This window comes from Theobroma cacao, chromosome 10 (assembly GCF_053813885.1).
Source record: "Theobroma cacao isolate CCN51 chromosome 10, ASM5381388v1, whole genome shotgun sequence".
Taxonomy (NCBI): Eukaryota; Viridiplantae; Streptophyta; class Magnoliopsida; order Malvales; family Malvaceae; genus Theobroma; species Theobroma cacao.
The window spans coordinates 22,357,963-22,376,457 of record NC_142648.1 but is presented as its reverse complement, the minus strand read 5'-3'; the positions used below and the strand labels follow the sequence as shown (position 1 = coordinate 22,376,457).

At 32.8% G+C, this 18,495-nt stretch overlaps 1 protein-coding gene and 1 pseudogene across 3 annotated transcripts; both read right to left on the bottom strand.

The window, feature by feature from the left end:
• Window positions 1–525: 525 nt before the first annotated feature.
• On the bottom strand, window positions 526–8,329 carry LOC18586866 (GC-rich sequence DNA-binding factor-like protein). 3 transcript variants are annotated; one of them, XM_018129466.2, is made up of 7 exons: window positions 7,972–8,329; window positions 5,942–7,204; window positions 4,678–4,845; window positions 2,811–3,490; window positions 2,163–2,442; window positions 1,682–1,971; window positions 526–1,111 (listed from the first exon to the last, which is right to left on the bottom strand). In XM_018129466.2, the coding sequence occupies exons 2-7, from the start codon at window positions 7,133–7,135 to the stop codon at window positions 919–921; spliced, it is 2,805 nt and encodes a 934-aa protein (XP_017984955.1). In that variant the 5' UTR covers window positions 7,136–7,204; window positions 7,972–8,329; the 3' UTR covers window positions 526–918. The 3 variants fall into 3 exon arrangements, with proteins under 3 accessions (XP_017984955.1, XP_017984954.1, XP_017984956.1); XM_018129465.2 differs by having other exon boundaries at window positions 5,942–7,201; XM_018129467.2 differs by having other exon boundaries at window positions 5,942–7,150.
• On the bottom strand, window positions 7,748–16,654 carry LOC148760440 (calcium-transporting ATPase 9, plasma membrane-type-like; annotated as a pseudogene).
• Between the last annotated feature and the right edge of the window lie 1,841 nt (window positions 16,655–18,495).

The window sequence follows — 18,495 nt, the reverse complement described above, 5'->3', positions numbered from 1 at the left end:
CTGCCAAAATCCACGCAGTGGACTCCCATCCTGCCTATCCTAACACCAAACTTGGGACTTCCGAGATGATATTCCAAGTTCTAACCACTAGGGTAAAAGGCAGCTGTTGGTAAAAAAGATACAGTTCGAGACTTTTTGAGGTTTTGAATATGAACTAACAAATTTACAAGAGCTATCAAAGAACAAACAAACTTACATGATTTGCTTTGAGCAGCATCCGAGCAAAGTGCAGCATTTCAAAGAAAAATGCAACTGAACAATAGACCGCAAAACAAGTGTCATCTTCCATGTGAGAGTAAAGTGAAGATGCAATAAAAAATCTAGCATTTCCTGCAGCTATTAACAACAATTTAACTAGAAACAGAACCTAAAAGGAAATATCACTTGAATATACAGAAAGCCTCTTAACGTTCTAAACCAGTATCCTTTTTATTAGCGGAATCCCAGGGAAAGATCCTATTCCTATCTCATACACTATTAGCAGCAGAACAAGAAAAAAAAACGCTTTATAAGTGGCAACAAAAGTGGACCAGAAACACTAGCAAAAGAATTATATTGCATCCTAAAATTTTACAAGGTTTTTCAAAGAACTCAAAAGAGCTTTCAGTTGGAAGACTATTGAAGATATGAGAGAGCACATACATCCATCTTAACATCAGAGGTCTAAGATAAATAATTAAATGGAAAAAGAGAAGTAGCGGTTGAAAGTGGGGAGGAAAAAGCACTGGGGTCTACAGAGAGAGCATCTCAGTTACAGCCCAACCTATGCTCAGGAAAGCTACCCTCAGAATTTAAATTTGCAATGGTGATCTCTTGCCGTATTAATCGAGTATACCCAATACCTTTCTTCAATTCATGGACAACTGTAACTAGTTTCAGTCAATCCAGTTAATCATATCATATACTTCACAGCATAATTCATAATGCTTCCTTGAGATGGAACCTCCTTGCTATATCCCTTGCACTGTCATACTCATTGAGCTCAACCAACATTTTCTTCAACCGACGAGCTAGTCCACCAGTCCCACTTTCAGTCACACCAGATGCATGCCTTCTTTCCAGTGTTTTTCCTAACAACAACACATAATCCACCAGCGGTTGCAACTTGCGACTGCACAGGTTTTTAAAAACACATAATCATGAGACAGAAGCAGGAGGGAAGCCTCTGACTCAGAGTGAGAAGATGTCATTTTTAATTAAGTCAACAATTATCAAACCGGTACATTTGCAGTATATGTCCTCTAAAAAGTGAAAGCAAAGGAAAACTGCTGCATTTTATGTTACTAATTATGCATGTATAACTTCTAAGAGTGCATGTGCATGTGTGCATTTCAAGAAGTATACATAGTTTTGAAAAGAAGAGTAAAGTAATGTTTGTAGTACAAGACAGGGAGAAAGAAGAAAACACAGACGAAATAAACAATAATCCACAGTTGGGAGGGGGAAGGGGTTTGCAGGGGCAGGATGTGAGACATTTAATCAAATTTTGTAGATATAGGCAGTGCCAAGTGTAATTGGACCATGCTTGCTCAAATTTACTTAGTTCAATAGGCACACAGATGCATCATAGTGATTACACCTGGTGAAGATAAAGTGTTTAAGGAAACTTAATGCAAACTGATTAACCAGATTATCCATTATTAACCACTAGGGTATCCTCTTAAACAGACATTATTAATACCTGGAATCTTGTATGACATTTGTGCCTGCCCACACCCCTGATAAAGAAGCTACAATGCGTTCTGTTCTTGTAACAGCATCATGAACATCTGAAGTAATATTTCGAACATGAGGCAATATTTTACCATACAAAAGCTCATCAAGAGCAAGCTTCTCTAAAATTGGCAATGCCAGGATTTCCTTCCACAAGCAGATATTTCTCATCAAACGAACAGACATCCCAAACCGATATGCAGCAACTCGTGCAGCATTTGGCACAGCCTTCATCACAAGTGGGCTCCATGTTGGGACCTATGAAGTAAATATCAAAGAACAATAACATTAACTCTCTAAGTTAACACAACATTTATTCCCATATAAAAGCAGGCATGTACACACAGACACAGATATGACAGGCACATACAGGCACTGATGCATTTTGCAGATGTGCACACACACAAATGAGAGAGAGAGAGAGAGAGTGAGTTAAAACATCCAAATACCATAATATCGGCAACAGCTTCGCTTAGACGAGTGCGGATAGTAACTAATAATTCTGCTAAAGCCTCACTAGAAGCAGGAACATAATCTATAATCAAACTTGTGGCAGAAACAGCATTCTTCGTTTCTTGCATGCTAAGCATGTCCCAGCAATGGGAAATTTCATGATGCAACACTGGAAGTGCAACCTTTTCCACTAGGGCAGGAACGAGGTTAGCATCAGCATCATCAGGGGCGAAACTTCCATCTTCTGGAAAACCATAATTGAATAGCAAATTATGCCTGAAAAAGGGAAAACAAATACTTAGTATAATCAATCATTGAAAGAGATATATTTAAACCTTTAATATGTGTTTGTTCATTCAAGCATGCACCTCTGGGTGCCATCAATCACAATAGAACAAAATAACCAAGCCCGTATCCCAAGGTTTTAAACAGGTTAAGTTAAACTAGTATTTATTTGTTTTTAAATAATTATTATATATACAATATAAATGTATCTAAAGTGTAAAGTTAATTATCTATAAAAAATTACAATTGAAAGGCATAATTAATCTATAAATTCTTCAATACTATTAGAATTCAGAAAAACCTTTTCTAATTTATAAATTCTTGAAAGGCGCAATAGAACTCAAGTTAACTACCATTACCATTTCATATCAGAAAAGTCTTCATCGACATGGAGTGGGTCCCACTTAAGAAGCTCTAGTCTTACATATGGAGAGAAAATAGCAGGAATACTTAATGACATATAAGCATCGCGATAGCTCGAAGAATAATCTTTCTTCCATCTTTCAAACCTCTCTTTAACCAAAGAAAGTTGGGAATATTCCTCAGACGCATCACCGAAAATTTCATCTGCTGTCTGAAGCAACATGTCGCGGTTTGACCGATATGCTGTACTCTCACTATCACTCTCATCAGTGCTCGATTCTCCTTCTATTTTCTGGTAGGAACTGTCAATTTCCATGGATGATAATCTCTTGGAATCAAATCGAGCTTTCCTGCGTTGACGAGCCTCAGCCCTCCGTTCCATATCCAAATGTTTCTGCCGGTTCACATCTCTACCAAATTCATCTAGCTTCACTGGTAAATTCACTTGTCCTCTAATGGCAGCAGCTGCAGCCTGGGCTGCATTTGCGGCAACTTCAATCATAGCAGCACTGTTTCCGCATTCACTGAAAACCAACATTGCCGCTGTCACAGCTGCTTCAACCTCCACCATTTCATCATCATTATTTGCAGATCTTCTTTCTAAGACAGATAATGCACGTTCTTCATTAAGTTTTTGCATGTGCTCTTCAAGTTCTTCTATAAGGGGAGCTTTATGCTGAGTAGAAAACCATAGTAAACTAGTAAGTACAGGTTAACATGCAGGTCTACTTACATGCATCTGTGAAAAGAATTTTCCTTTTAATAAACAAAGCCTCAAGAAAACTGATGATCTAACAGTGGGTCATTCCAAACAAATGACGTCCCTAATACCAGGCTAAAGCACAAAAATCAAGCAGCAAGTATAGCACACACCATCTAAATGCCAACCAAAAGTTTTCATACACTCTTGCTTCTAGTCGGACAGGTAGTGTTCAATGGTTCCACAATTATACAATAAAACTCCTGTTAGTCTAATCTTCTTTCTATTCCAAATACATCAATGTTGAAGATGTGAATTGATGAAAATTGAAACCTTGAAACCAGAAACTGATACAGGACAAGAAAAGAAGCTAACTGAGGCATTAAATTGTTTATGAATTTATTTAATACTTTGTTATACTTTTATGTTCTTTATTGAAATTTCAAGTATTCAGCTGGTTTTAGGTTATAATTGATATTTTGCATTTATAGTAGAGTTTAAGGTGTAGTTATAAGTACTTTTTGTTAATTCAGTTTCTCATATCTGTTGATGATTGAGAAATTGAGGTTTGTTACTTGAATATGTTAGTTGAGTTTTGTGATTATGACAAATGAATAGTTGAGTTTTGTGATTATGACAAATGAAATTTCAGCTTACTTATTCAGTGTTTATTTTGAGATCATTGGTGCTACATCACCAAATCTTCTTGTGTATGAGCATGTGTGTATCTATATGAAGGTCTTCAAACATTTTTGGATGTAAAAGGACATAAAGTTTTATTATATTCTTAAATTATTCCTTAACAATTTTATTTATAATAATAAAGTTATATATTTATAATAATAAAGTTATATATAGCATTAATATCTAATTAGTAATTAAGATTGAAGTGAACTCAATAAAAAGTGAATTTCTATCATTCATTAAAATTTTAATTCTATATATTTCCTAATTTTGTTGCTATTAGAATTTTTTTGTTGATAGGAGTTATTATTAAATATTAAATAACTTATGAATTTCTAAATATAAAAAGTAACTTGTTTACACTTCAAACTACACATACCCTGAGAGAGAGAGAAATCTAATATAAGATCCAGAACAGATATCTAATATAAGGATATTGGCACACAGAAAGCAGAACATAGAATCAAATAAGGGCGTACCTGCAAAAATTCACATATAACAGAAACAAAATCACGAAGCTTTTGCATAAAGATGAACTTCTCACCAGCAGCAGATAGAGACTTTTCAAGAGCTGTGATATTAAAAAGTGAGGCTGACAAATTCTCATCAGCCTTTGTCAATGATGAAATGGTTCTGTCATGAGATTCCTGGTAAGGAAAAAGAGATTAGGGACGAAGTAATTCATACGCATTTAACCAATTTAAAAAGTAAACAGTTTGTTGATGTGATGCGAAAACAGAGCTTCACATTGAGGAAAACCTTTATTAGCATTCATATGACAATTTACATATCCTATCATCACTGTTTTTCCCCATACCCAAATATAAATTAAATACTGAAAAGATATCTTACAATCTCTCTCAGCAATCCAATGACATGCAAAAGAATGTATGTGAGTTCCCAAGAACAAGAGAGAGGAAGTTTATATGTATGTACAGTCTGGGCTATTAGTTATATCTAGTGTTCTTCCCACATTAATTAAGAGAAATTTCTTGAGGTTATGCTGACACACATCTCTTTACTCTTAAGCATCCAGAGTGTCTAATCCATATTGGCTCAACTGCCCAAAGAATCTTTTATCTAGTCAGTTCAGGCCACAATTAGGAATCACCAGAAATTTTACATCTCATCTGATCAGTTTACTGTGATTACATCAATTACCCAAAAGTCTGAAACTGTAAATAAATTGCAAGGCAGAAAAGCTAAAAGAATGAATGAAGAATTAAAAAGATCAGCTGGATCAAGGAGCAAGAAAAAGCTTCTCAGCTGTACATTCCAGAGGAATGCCACACCACTGCAGCTCCTAAATGACTAAAATTTGAAAAATGAAACCAAAACCACAAAAGTTATAGTTTCTAGCAACCTTCCAGCTTTAAAGAACTTGCATAATATCAAGACAATTAGTCTGTTTTACCAAGGGAGAGATTTGATATGATTAGTGTGAGTTGAGTTAAATAGAATATTTATGTAATATGAGATGCTTGGAAAGTTGACTCCTTATTTGTGTAACTATATTTACCATGTTCTTCCAAGTTCCTGTTATTTTACCCTTTGACTTTAGACTGAGGCATTCTTACTTCGGAGAGAAACCATTGGCAACAACAACATCAAAAGGATACAACTCATATCCTACTCCTAGGTAATTAAAACAACACCCTAAAAGGACCGTAAAGTACCACTAACTAAACCACTTTGAACTCTATTCAAAATCTCTAAAGATACAAGTAGCGAACATAAGGATACCTTAAGCCTCCTAACATTCTCTTGTAAAGCTTTCTTGGTAATCTCAGCTTGTTGAGATATGGAAGTAACATCTAAACCTTGAGAAGCCCCAGCTGCTCCAACAATGCTTGAAGGAGGAGCTGGTGAAACACTGGGCATCATCGAACCATATGAACCCATTGTCGAATACCCATATCTTTGCTGGTGTTGCTGCTGCATATTATGAACCATGCCAACTCCACCACTATTATTACTACTACTAACAACCCGATTAGAGCTATCATCCATCCTCTTCCCCAATCCTTTCCTAAACTGCTCTTCTTCCCACATCTTCTCTTCCTCATTATCATCATCATCCTCATCATGAATCCCATCTTTCCTCAAACCTACACCCACTGCTCTCTCTTCAATAACCTCAAACACACCCTTTTTCCCACTTTCACCAAACAACCGCCCTGGAAACTCTGGTTCCTCATCATCACTCAACTCTTCTTCCATAGCACCACCAAGATTGCTCCCCCTATCCAATGATATATAATCAGGCGCAGGTCTTGCAAACGACTTCCGAACCCGGTCCTTCTTGGCCTTAATAGCATCAATGGTTGCCTGGTCGGGAAAAGCTGAAAAATCCAAATCCACCCCTTTTCCAGCTGCCATCGTTGCCAAACGAGACTCTGTGTCATCTTTCTGAAGTTTCTCTGGAGGATCATTATCTCGCTCGGAGTTTAAATTTTGGGATTGGGGTTTTAGAAGGCCTTTGAGGACAATCTTAGGCTCAGATGAAACAGAGGAAGCTCGTGATGAAGGGGCGGCGAGGGTACGCATGTTCTTTTGGAGCTCAAGTAACGCTTCTTTTGTGTAAGTCCCAGCTTGGGGCTGGACATTGGAAGGTAAAGTAGAAGGGGTTTTGCAGTCTTTTGTGGAGGTAATTTTGTGGGCAGATAAGGGTTTGGAAACCCGAGAGGAAAAGGGTTTTTCCCTTTCCTTATCTCTGTTTCTATTTGAGGAGGGTTTGGTAGTTTCTTCTTCATTTTCATCGTCGGCAAAACTTAGGAGTTTCGGGGGCTTCTTTGCGGTGGGCTTTGAAGATGAGGGTTTTTTTGTGGCGGTGACGGTGGCAGAGGCAATGTTGGGGGTGTTGTTATCATCGTTGCCATCATCATCAATGTCATCGCCCCGGCGGCGGAAGTTTCTGGCTCTAATGGCACTGCTCATGGTGTCAAGGAATTACTGAAACGGAAAAGGAAATGAGCTTAATAACATGTTGGAAATGGCTCAACCCTGCTGCACCAAGAATAGAAAACACAGTTAAAAAAGGGGGTTTCTCTCTATATCTTCAAAAGCACAACACAAAAACTCCAACATAAATTTATAATAACTCAGAATAGGACTCCATGCGAGAGCACTAGAACTAAGTAAGGCCAAAATTAAAAGGCCATCAATAACACATAGTAAAACTGTTCCGAGGCAGGTTCCGTGTTGACACCTGTCTGGGAGATGGGTGATACTATTTGATTTGTTACACATTTTAAAATTATCCCTGAACAGGTGTGGTAATGACACCTGTCCAGGGATGTACAAATCTTTTGATTGACTCCAAACCGTGAATATCCTCAACTGATTTAGAACCCATATATGCTAAAACCTACACAAAAAATTAAAACCAACACGCGCTCTGGCTTTGATTGAATTCAGTTTTACTCCATTTTCCCTTCCCATGCAACAAGAAAGAAAACATCAACAGATGCAGCAATCCCCAGAGTCTTTAGCTCCCAATAACACATAATCCAATAATGTGAAGCTAGAATCTATCTAATCCCTTCAAAATCACCGATCATCACCACTAATTAAAACTAAATCTAACACCTTCTGAAAGAATAAAAATACCCAGATTAAAGATAACACATTCAATACAAAATAAATCAATTCCAGATTCAATTTAGCACAAATTATTTATTTTTCAGATCACTTATTGCAGAAGAAAGAAACATGAATGCATAGAGAGTGCAAACAAAACTAAAATTAAATGAGAATTATTGAATTAAAATTACCTGATTCAATGGATTATTAGAGAGAGAATGAAAAATATGTTTTTCTTTTTGGAGACAGAGAGGCAGGTGATACGGATAGGATAGATTTCGAGGTGGGTGATACAGTTTTTAGAGTGAAGGAGACAACGATGGCTAGACTTTTTTAGAAAGAGAGGAAACTGGCGGCAGGAACGGGAAGAGAAGAAAAGAGGAAAGGGAAAGAAAGAGGGAGCCGCTGCAAGAAAGGCCTAGGGCGGCGAAAGCGACGGCGCCGAGGACCGAGTAAGGGAGAGAGGGTTTAGAGAAAGGATTGGCTGCCGCTGCTTGGGTCAGTAGGAGAAGAAGGAGAGAGCAAAAATGAAGAAAAGAGAAACGGGTTTGCATGCTAGGGTTAAGTTAAAATTTTATAGGAAAACCCAAACCACGTCGTTTTATAGACACAAAAAGAATAAAAAGAAGAGGTGGGTCGGATTCACCCTAGCTCAACCCGGTTACCCAATTTATTTCTTTTTATGTAATTTTTTTTTCATGAATTAAATTAATGAAATTACTTTAAAAAGGCATAAGAATAAAAAGTAAAACAATTTTTTTATAAAAAACAAAAAAATAAACAATTAATTGAATAAAGTTAATAATGACTTATCAAAATTATTGGAGGATCTCAAAATTATTTTCACAAGGTGGATTAATTCTAAATAATTATAAAGACATAAGATTAAAAAGTAGTAATTAAAATTGAAGATAATATATAAAATTTCATCATTAAAATTAAAAAATTTTAATAAGTATAATTAATATTCATTTTATTTTGACTTTTAAAAAAATATTCATTTTATTTTAATAATTTTATTATATAAATTATGTGCTTATCAATAATTACTTTCAATATATTATATTTTCTCAATTTTAATTTTATTTCGTTATTAGAATCATCGTAATTAGCAAAATATGATTATATTAATATTAACATATATTAAGATATAAAAAATCAAATTTTTTCAAAAATTTTGTTTAGTAAGACATGGAAAAATATTATAAGAATATCAATATTTTAAAAATAATTATTTTTAATTTATTATTATTACTATTCTTTATAATGTTTTCAAATTTAAAATTACTTCTTACTATTTTTTTTTATTTAAAATTATTTTTTATAAAAAAATCGACACCCACACAAATTGGGGGCGCCACTTTAGTAACATAAAATTTCAGCTTAGCATCAATACCTCTATAATAAAAGCAAACTCGTATGACTTTCTATTTTGTTGACACATGGGCCTTTTATGTTTCTATCGCGCCTGTCTCTTTGTGGGGGTTATGTTGTTTCATCTTGATCCAAATTTCATAGGCAAAAAGTCAAGGTAATTTTGGGTATTAACTCTTTTTTTTTTTTTTGGAAAAATTATAAAACATTTATTAAGCTCTAAACTTTTGAACTATAGTCAAATTAAATCAAAACAGATGTAAGTACATTAGAGGGGCAAAGAAAGAACTGTACCCGCACTAAATTTAACGGAACATCACTAGAAGATAGTGCTACTACAACATTGATTACAAGAGCATCAACATTAACTGTAAGCTGGAATTGTATAAACTTTTGAATATTGGTATAGACAAAACAATCCCAACATACAACCTATGTTAAGGATACAAAGGTGAGCCTTAATCGTTGGTCTCTAGGTGTGTGCTAGAAGGGGAGTGAATAGTATTTCTAAATATCGTTAAACTTAACTTCTAATTAAGAGCTTGTTAAAGGTAAATGATGAAAAATTAAGAACTAGATGGAAGAATGATTTAAAGGATAATGAAATGAAGAAATAAAAGAGGGTAAACAATGCACAAAGATTTATAGTGGTTCAGTCTTTTTGTTAGCTTTAAAATTATTACAGTTTTGATTATAACAAAGTGATCAAATTTGCTTGAACATTATTTGAATAATCTTTGACAGTTTCTTGAAATAATTTAACTCTCATACATTTGCTCTTACATAGACACAAGCTTGACTTTTGAAGTTATTGAACTATATCTATAAACTTGTATAACTTAGGTGTATGAGTGCTTATGATTCTCATTCATTAAAGTTTAATTTAAAGATTAAAGAAAAATCTAGATGCACTCATTAAGGGGGAGTTTTGAATATCTTGTTTAATGATGAAAAAGAAAAAAAAAAGAGAAGAAAAACTAAGTTAAATAGAGTTTAATAGGTCTTCATGTTTAATTTATGTGTGTGATGCTTAGTTATGGTTTTGTTGAATATCATGTGCTAGTTATTGTGGATATTCAATATATCTTGCTTAGTTACTGTGGATATTGTATATCTTGTTTAGCTATTGTGGATATTATAAATATTTTATTACAAATTTTTATAGAAAACTAGATGCATTGACTAAGGGAGAGCAACTCATTATGCATAAAGGTTTGAAGCATTCATATTGAACATAGATATTGTACTCTTAATCCAATAGTGTTTTGTCATCATAAAAAATAAGAGATAGAGAATGTTGACTCTATATATTTTTTATGATAGCAAAATATTTTCATTTATTGGTGTCTAATTATATTGTTTAAATGTGTAGGAGAAAGTTTAAATTCATTAATATATTTGGTATTTGAAAGCAAGTCAAGATGCTTGTTCGATTGCAAGATGGGTTAATTGGTTAAACAAGCAAAGAAGAAAGAGCTTTAATGAAGATAGATTATTCTTAACTGATTAATACAAATCCTTAATCGATTAAAGCAATTCTTGGCACTATTATAAGGACAGACAAAAAGGTCTTAACTGGTTAACACAAGATTTAATCAGTTAAGCGGGTGCTGAATACAAACAGAAGCCTCTTAGTCAATTAACCAAGAAAGTTAGTTAGCTAAAATCCAAAAGTGAAGATCCAAAATAAAGGTAGTCAAATTTGTGAAGAACAATTCAAGAAGTCTCAGATGACTAACATATCTCATGGCTATTTAAAGGAAATGGAAGACCAACGTTACCAAGCTAAGAGAAGAATTAATCAAACAAAGAAAAGTTGGTGAAGCTAGTTGCTTTGAAAATAGTAAGCTCTTAATCGGTCAAAGTCTTTCTTAACAGATTAATAAAGTAAAGCAGATTGCAAGACAAAGGATACTTAATCAACTAAAAAGTATAATTAGCCAATTAAAAGCTTACCATCAAAGAATTTGATTATGAGACAAAGAAGACTTAATCGACTAAAAAGTATAGTTAGTCAACTAAAAGCTCACCGTCAGAAATTTGAAATTAAGCACAAAAGGACAAAATAACGGCCAGAAATAGCTAGTTTTTTTCTCTAACTACCAGAAGTGATTTTGCAAGTATTTAAAGCTTCTCAACAATCAAAAATAAGATAGAGAAGTTATTTAAAGTGATTTTGAGCTTAGAAGACCAAAAACCTTCTTTTTACACTTGTATTTCACTCTTATCCTTTGAAAAAGTGTCTGAACTGAACTTTGTACATCTTAGATCAGCTAGGTGATCAATTGTGCTTCATCGTTTCTCTATTTCGTGTTTACTTAGAGTGTGAGAGACACTCTAAGGGGTTGATCAACCTTGGGTTAGCTTGGTTGTTGTGGTAGGTTCTAACTAAGCCTTAAAAAAGTTAGTTTTGGGTTTTGGCTGATCCCGTGAAAAATCATTGTTAAAGGTTGTGACTAAGCTTGTGAAAAGCCATTGCAAAAGCTCGGTGGAAGCTTAAGAATTTCACTGATTTTAGTGAATTGGTTTGAAAATCCTTGATTGAGAGATCAAGGTAGTGGATGTAGGTCAAAAGGACCGAACCATTATAAATCATTGTGTTTTATCTACTTTCTTTTATTACTCTTAGTACTTAAATAATTCCTCCAACAAGCTTTAAATTTTCATTTTCAAATTACTTTAATCAGCTCTTTACTTGGAATGAATTTTAGTGTCATTTCGAAAGTGCTATTCACCCCCCTCAAGCACGCTCTTTGGGACCAACATCTTTGACCTACATCTACTACCTTGATCTTTCAATCAAGGATTTTCAAATCAATTCACTAGAATCAGTGGATTTCCTAAGCATCCACCAAGCTTTTACAATGGATTTTCATAGGCTCAACCACAACCTTTCAACAATAGTTTTTTGAAGATCAATCAAAACCCAAAATCTAACTTTTCTAAGGTTGAGTTAGAACCTACAACAACAACCAAGCTAACCTAAGTTTGATTAATCCCCCTAGAATGCCTCTCACACTTTAAATAATCAAGGAATACAGATATGAAGATGTACCTATGATCACTAACCTAATCTGAATGGTACAAGATGAGGTGTTAAACTCTATTACAAAGATTGGATTGAAACACATGAAGAATTGAGAGGATTTTTGCTATTTTTTGTTTCTTTTTGTTCTTGGTAGCATCCCATTTTCTTTTTAACCATTGGAAATGCCTTTTATACTTGAAAAATCAACTCTGATGGATGTTGACAGCTTCATACCGTTGAAAATAGTTTAAAATCTTTTCTAGTCGTTAGTTTGTCTTCAGATATTCACATTCAAATTTTCTGACAATAAGCTTTTAATTGGCTAACCATACTTTTTAGTCGATTAAGTCTTCTCTGTTTTGCAATCTGTTTTATTCTATTAATCAGTTAAGTAAGACTTTAATCGATTAAGAGCTTACTGTCTTTGAAGCAGCTAACTTCACTTTTGGATTTTAGCTTACTAACTCTCTTGGTTATCTCACTAAGAGGCTTCTGTTTGCAACTCATTTTGTGACCTCTTATTCTGATGAGTTTTGATGTTTATTTCCAAGTGGTTATTCTACTAAGTGACATACACTTTTATCCTACACACTCAAGTAATATAGTTAGACATTAATAAATGGGAATGTTTTATTATCATAAAAAACTCATGGAATCAACATCAATAACTAAAAATTTGATACAAGCCTTCCTTAATTTCAGCAGTAGGATACAAGAAGACGGGTAATAATAATATCCACATTAAAGCATGCAATATGTATACTAACCTTCACAACGAAAGAAAAATTATCATCTAAAATAATGATATCTGAACTTTCTTTTGCAATTTTGGTACCTTAAATACTAACAGACAAACTTATATCTACAAAACAAGTAAAAATGCAATCAACATTGAATGGGAAGGAAAAAACATACACGCAAAATAGGTAGATAAGTAAAGGAAGGGATCGAAGACAAGGTGCAGTCACCATGCAGAATCAAAGGCAGAGTAAAGGTTTATTACATATACAAACAAAACTGTTTGAATGTGAAAGAATTAGTCCATGATAGCTTACATAACTAGTACTAAGCATTATAACTATTTTCCACATTTGATGACTTATCACTGACATTCACACAAATTTTATATTATAATATTATTGTAGGTCCAAAATTAAAGTGGAAAAGGCATACCAATTTGGTAATTGTAAACAAGTATGAAAATGGAAAATGCAAGTATATTAAAGATATGAATAGATACTAAGCCAATACTTAGCAGATAAGGTAAATAATATAAGATACATTATAAAGCACCATCACACTAAAGAAAGTTTCTAACTAAGTTAACCTAGAAAGAGATTTAGAGACAATGAACCTCATGAAGTGAAGGAGCATCATTCGTACGATCTCCAGTCATAGCTACAACATCCCCTCCCTTACTTAAAGCTTGAACAAGCAAAATCTTGTCATTTGGAGAAGATCTCCCCAATTACCTACACATCGCTCCAAAATAGCCATTTTTTTCATGTTTGAATCAACAAAACATGCAATTGACATTTAAGAAAAAGTATCAGAAACTAAGGTATATAATCAAAAAATTATAACTAACAGATACCGTTATCTTCTTAGCCACTTTTTCTCTTCCTTTTTCAAATAAGGCACGCAACACCTTTTTTTCAATGATGGTAAGCTTAGTATCATCTTCAACACAACTAAGTATCTCACACTACAAAGCCATTGCTTTTACTAGTTTGGATATTGTCTCCAATGACCATGCATACCTAAAGATTCATAATTTTATGGTTCCCTTTAGTGATTTTAAATTAGTTTAATTATAATATATGAAAATTGATATTTTTGCACATATCATTATCATTCATCAAAATATCAAGTATTTGTTTGAAATTATAATAATTAAAAAAAGATGGAAAATTTGACCATTCAACACAAGAAACTCTATAAAGTAGCTTTGCTAGGTAACTAGGATAGGATAAATTGAAGCTAATCTTATGAAGCCATCAAAGTACCTTAACACCAGCATCCATACATATTTTCACAGCATCTTTTACACTTGGACGATAAGGATCCTACAAGTGAGAATTACATTAGCTTAAAAATTGCAACAATTTCATTATGGAGAAGTCTAGTTCACAATGAAGTTGGACTATTCATGATTAATTAAAATAATTGAAGAAAAATGGAAAAACACCTCAAGGGACAGTTTTTGCTCAATTGCAAATTCAATTCAAAAATATGGAAAGCTTCTAAACTCAATCTCTAAATAGGCAAAACACAAGAAGTCTAGAATTTTGGCACTAAAAATTACATTCAAATTCAAACAATGCATCCAAACTAATAACTATAAAGAAATGGAAAACCATAGTTCAACTTTATAAAAAAAACTTTTCTTATTTTATGCGTATAAAGAGACCACCTTTTTTCAATAAGTAATTATAATCTAATACAACAGCACACCATTTATTTTTTGGCATATTTCTCATCAAATTTGAGGGTCTCACTGAAGGAAAGGTAAGATTTCTTTTCTTACCAGAATAAAACCATTGATGGCTCACTAAATTGTTTGCACTCACCAAAATCTCAACAATGGTTTTCTTTTTTATTGTTAAAATTTAGTGGCAAGAACATATTCAATGATTAGAACATAAAAAAAGTAATCAATCATTGTGTGGCACAAAGTACACATAATAAAATGTTATAAAGTGGGGGAAAAATGCCATGGTATGAAGGTTAAATACACCATTTCCAAATTTTTTTGTTTTTTTCTTTGTCAGAATTAATCTACCTAAATAAACTTCAAAGAGTGACTTTGTTTCTAATGACAAATCGACATGCTTGCATATCGGTGCATGAAAAACTTTGTTTAGTGATATATCTCATTTAAAAATTCACATTCGAAAAGGGAAGGAGGAGTTGTTTCAATCTTTGACACAAGGTCTATGTTGCCATTTAATGCTGTTTTGCATAAATTCATTTGTAGATATCAAACATAAAGTCCAAGGTAAAAAGTTAGATAGGCTACTAACAAATAATAATCAGTTGTGTACAAATACCATTGTTAAAATACCAATAATGGATATTCATACTATAACTAAAAAATATGTGTACCTATACCTTTATACCGTTTATAACAAGTGTAAATAGTTGATTTTGGTTACTACTTATTCTCTTTAAAAGTTGTTTTACAATGTAGTGCTATACATAGAATAATAAGAACAACTAAAACAAGTGAAATATTATTTCATGTAGAAAAATTAGAATAAGTGAAGAATTACTTCACACGGAACAATTAGAACAAGTGAAGCACTACTTCACATGAAACAATTAGAACAAGCGAAGCACTACTTCACACGAAACAACTCATACAAGTTGAGTAACTACTAGGTATGGAATAGCCACTTCACACAGATGATAGTGAAAGCAACCCAGAATAAGTGACAAGATTCAAGAATTACTTTCATCTTAAGGATGTTCTAGAGAGTTTGACTTAATGGCTTAAATATGGAAGTAGTTAAGAGGTCTTCCTCTTAACCTTTTCCTATAATATAAATGTTTCCTCCTTTTACCTTATTCTCTTATACTTGTTCACATACACTTATTCTCTTGTACCTATTCACATACACCTTTTCACTTAACTTGTTTTTTTATAACTTTTCATGTATACCTTTTCTCTATTACCTTCTACTTGAGAATAAATCTTATTACATCCAATTACTTTAATGGTCACAAAATGAATTTGTTACCGTTACTCATTATATGCAATAAACTCATCATTTTAATATCCATATAATGGGTTACATTAATGATTACTCACATTAAAGCTCTTCATAGCAATGTCATTCATTACAAGCATGAAAGCCTATTTTTGAATGATCGTTACTTCTAGCACTATATATAAAGCCCTCACAATTCATTTGAGTCACTTTCTCTTTTGGGGAGCTGAGCTTAAACATTCTCACCCAAAGCTTTTCTCTCTAGCCCTCTTATACTTAGTGCTTCTCAACTTCACTTTACCGTTCGCCTATTCTCTATTTATTCTCAATCTTACTTTACTATTCTAGCAATACGATTATTCTACCGTTCTCTTATTTTTTGCTTCTCAATCATTATTCTACTATTTATCTATTCTTTTCTACCTAGCGCAACATTCAATACTTCATGAATTGCTCCAATCTTCCTTTTTGCAGTTTCTGGTACATCCTTTTTTACTTGTGTGCAACGCTTCCTCTCCTTTTCACGTAAAACCCCTTTACAACAAGCAAGACAAGGTTATCTTCAAGTAAGACCCATCTATTAAAGCTCTCATCATCAATAGGAATTTCTTCCTTTTCACACAATCTGTATGCAAGGGCAACACAATGTAGGCTATTTATAGCCATTTCATTAATAACAGCCTTAAAAAATCTTGCAAAAAGGAAAAAATTAATAAAATTGGTATATGTTGAGGGGAGATCCAGCCGGATTTGGCATTCCATGGCTAGATCTGATCATGAGGTGACCGATCGGTGTAAAAGAGTGTTGTCAACCAACTTGAGAGAATGGAAAAGAGTGGAGAAAAAAGAAAGGTATTTTAGACATTTCTCGTTTAGTTATTAACATCGTTTACACATTTAGGGCAGACTGTCCATTTTGAATACTAATGGACTTGCATGTAATTATGGCCAAAAGTTAGAGGGTCAGTGTATTTTACCATTTTATTTACGTAATTTCTTTTTTTTGAATGAATTAAATTTATGAAATTACTTTTGAAAAGGGATAAAATAAAAAATGAAACAATTAATTGATTAAAGTTAACAATGACTTACCAAAATTATTGCGGGATTCCAAAATTATTTTCACAAGGTGGAATAATTATAAATAATTATAAAGGTAAAAGATAAAAAAGTAGTAATTAAAATTAAAGATAATTTACAAAATTTCATCATTAAAATTAAAGATAATTTACAAAATTTCATCATTAAAATTAAGAAAATTTTAATAAACATAATTAATATTCATGTTATTTTGACTTTCAAAAAAATATTCATTCTTATTTTAATAATTTTAATATATAAATTATGTAGCTTACGAATAATTACTTTCAATATATTACATTTGCTCAATTTTAATTTTACTTCGTTATTAGAATCATCATAATTGCTACAGTGACTGAAGGTCCTTCTTTCATTGCATCCTCATCCATTTTATCTCATGTTTTAAGGCTGCATGTGTTGTTCAATTTATTACTCATGCAAGTATACGTATTGCAAAGATAATAGAGTGATGAGTAGAGTGTTGATCCCATAAGGAATTGAATTAATCCCTACTTGCTAACTACTAAATTAACACAACCTAATCTTATCCAAACAATTAAATTTAAATGTATTAAAAAAATTAAAACTAATAAATTGAAACTAAAATTAAATAGTAAATTTGTTTTATAAAACTCACTTAACTACTAGACCTAAGATTATGATATCCCTCAATACTTCATCTGATTATTGTCTCTCTCTCTTAACTTACTTTAATGGATTAAGTTGTTAACCTAGAGTCTTAAATTATTTACAAGTCTCTGTTGAGTTTCTCATAAAAATATATTTTCTAATTAATTTACTATATGTCTATGCAAATTAAATTAAAGACAGATTCATTAAGTTCATGTTATAATCTTGGCTACGTATGGCTTATAAGTGTATATCTACCCTATATGCAAATCAAATCACCTAATCTACAAAATGCATTCAATCATAACCTATTCTACTCAAGGTTTACCTAAATCTTCTTCGTCAAGATTTAACCTAGGTTTTCAATTCAATCTAATTGGTGATTAGGCAATCAGAAGCATTAAGAATAAAATAAAATAAATAACTTAAAGCCATCAAACATAAGTAAAAGAGAGATAAATAAATAAGACTATATATAAAGTTCAATCATAATCTTAGATAAATAAATTAGTTCCTTATCAAGTCACACATCATCATCAAATTAAATTTAAACATTCAAATCAAACTAAAAAAAAATAAGAGAATAACCAAAGGATGATAGAACCCAAGATTTTATAATCTTGATCTTCCAAATCTTCTTAACTCCTTCCAAATTCTTCTCAGCTTAAATGACTTTGCGGCTTGATTCTCAATTGTCAATCTGGTGTTTCGCTCTCCCCCTTTAAAAGTCCTCCGAAAGGTTATTTTTATAAGGTTTTGAAGTTAGTCCAAGTTGGATGAAGAAAGAAGGCAATTCTAATCAGAATTTTCTTGTCAGGTTACGTGAGTCGCGGCTTCGACCCATTAATTAGCGAAAATCGTAATTGTTCTAAGACTGCTGCATAACTTCAACT

Excerpts from the sequence above, each read along its gene's own strand:
- LOC18586866 (XM_018129466.2), bottom strand. The coding sequence starts at position 7,135 with ATGAGCAGTGCCATTAGAGCCAGAAACTTCCGCCGCCGGGGCGATGAC. Across the intron at positions 2,443-2,810 it reads GACTTTTCTGATATGAAATG|GCATAATTTGCTATTCAATT; the intron begins GTAATGGTAGTT and ends TCCCTTTTTCAG. Across the intron at positions 1,112-1,681 it reads AATGTCATACAAGATTCCAG|TCGCAAGTTGCAACCGCTGG; the intron begins GTATTAATAATG and ends AAACCTGTGCAG.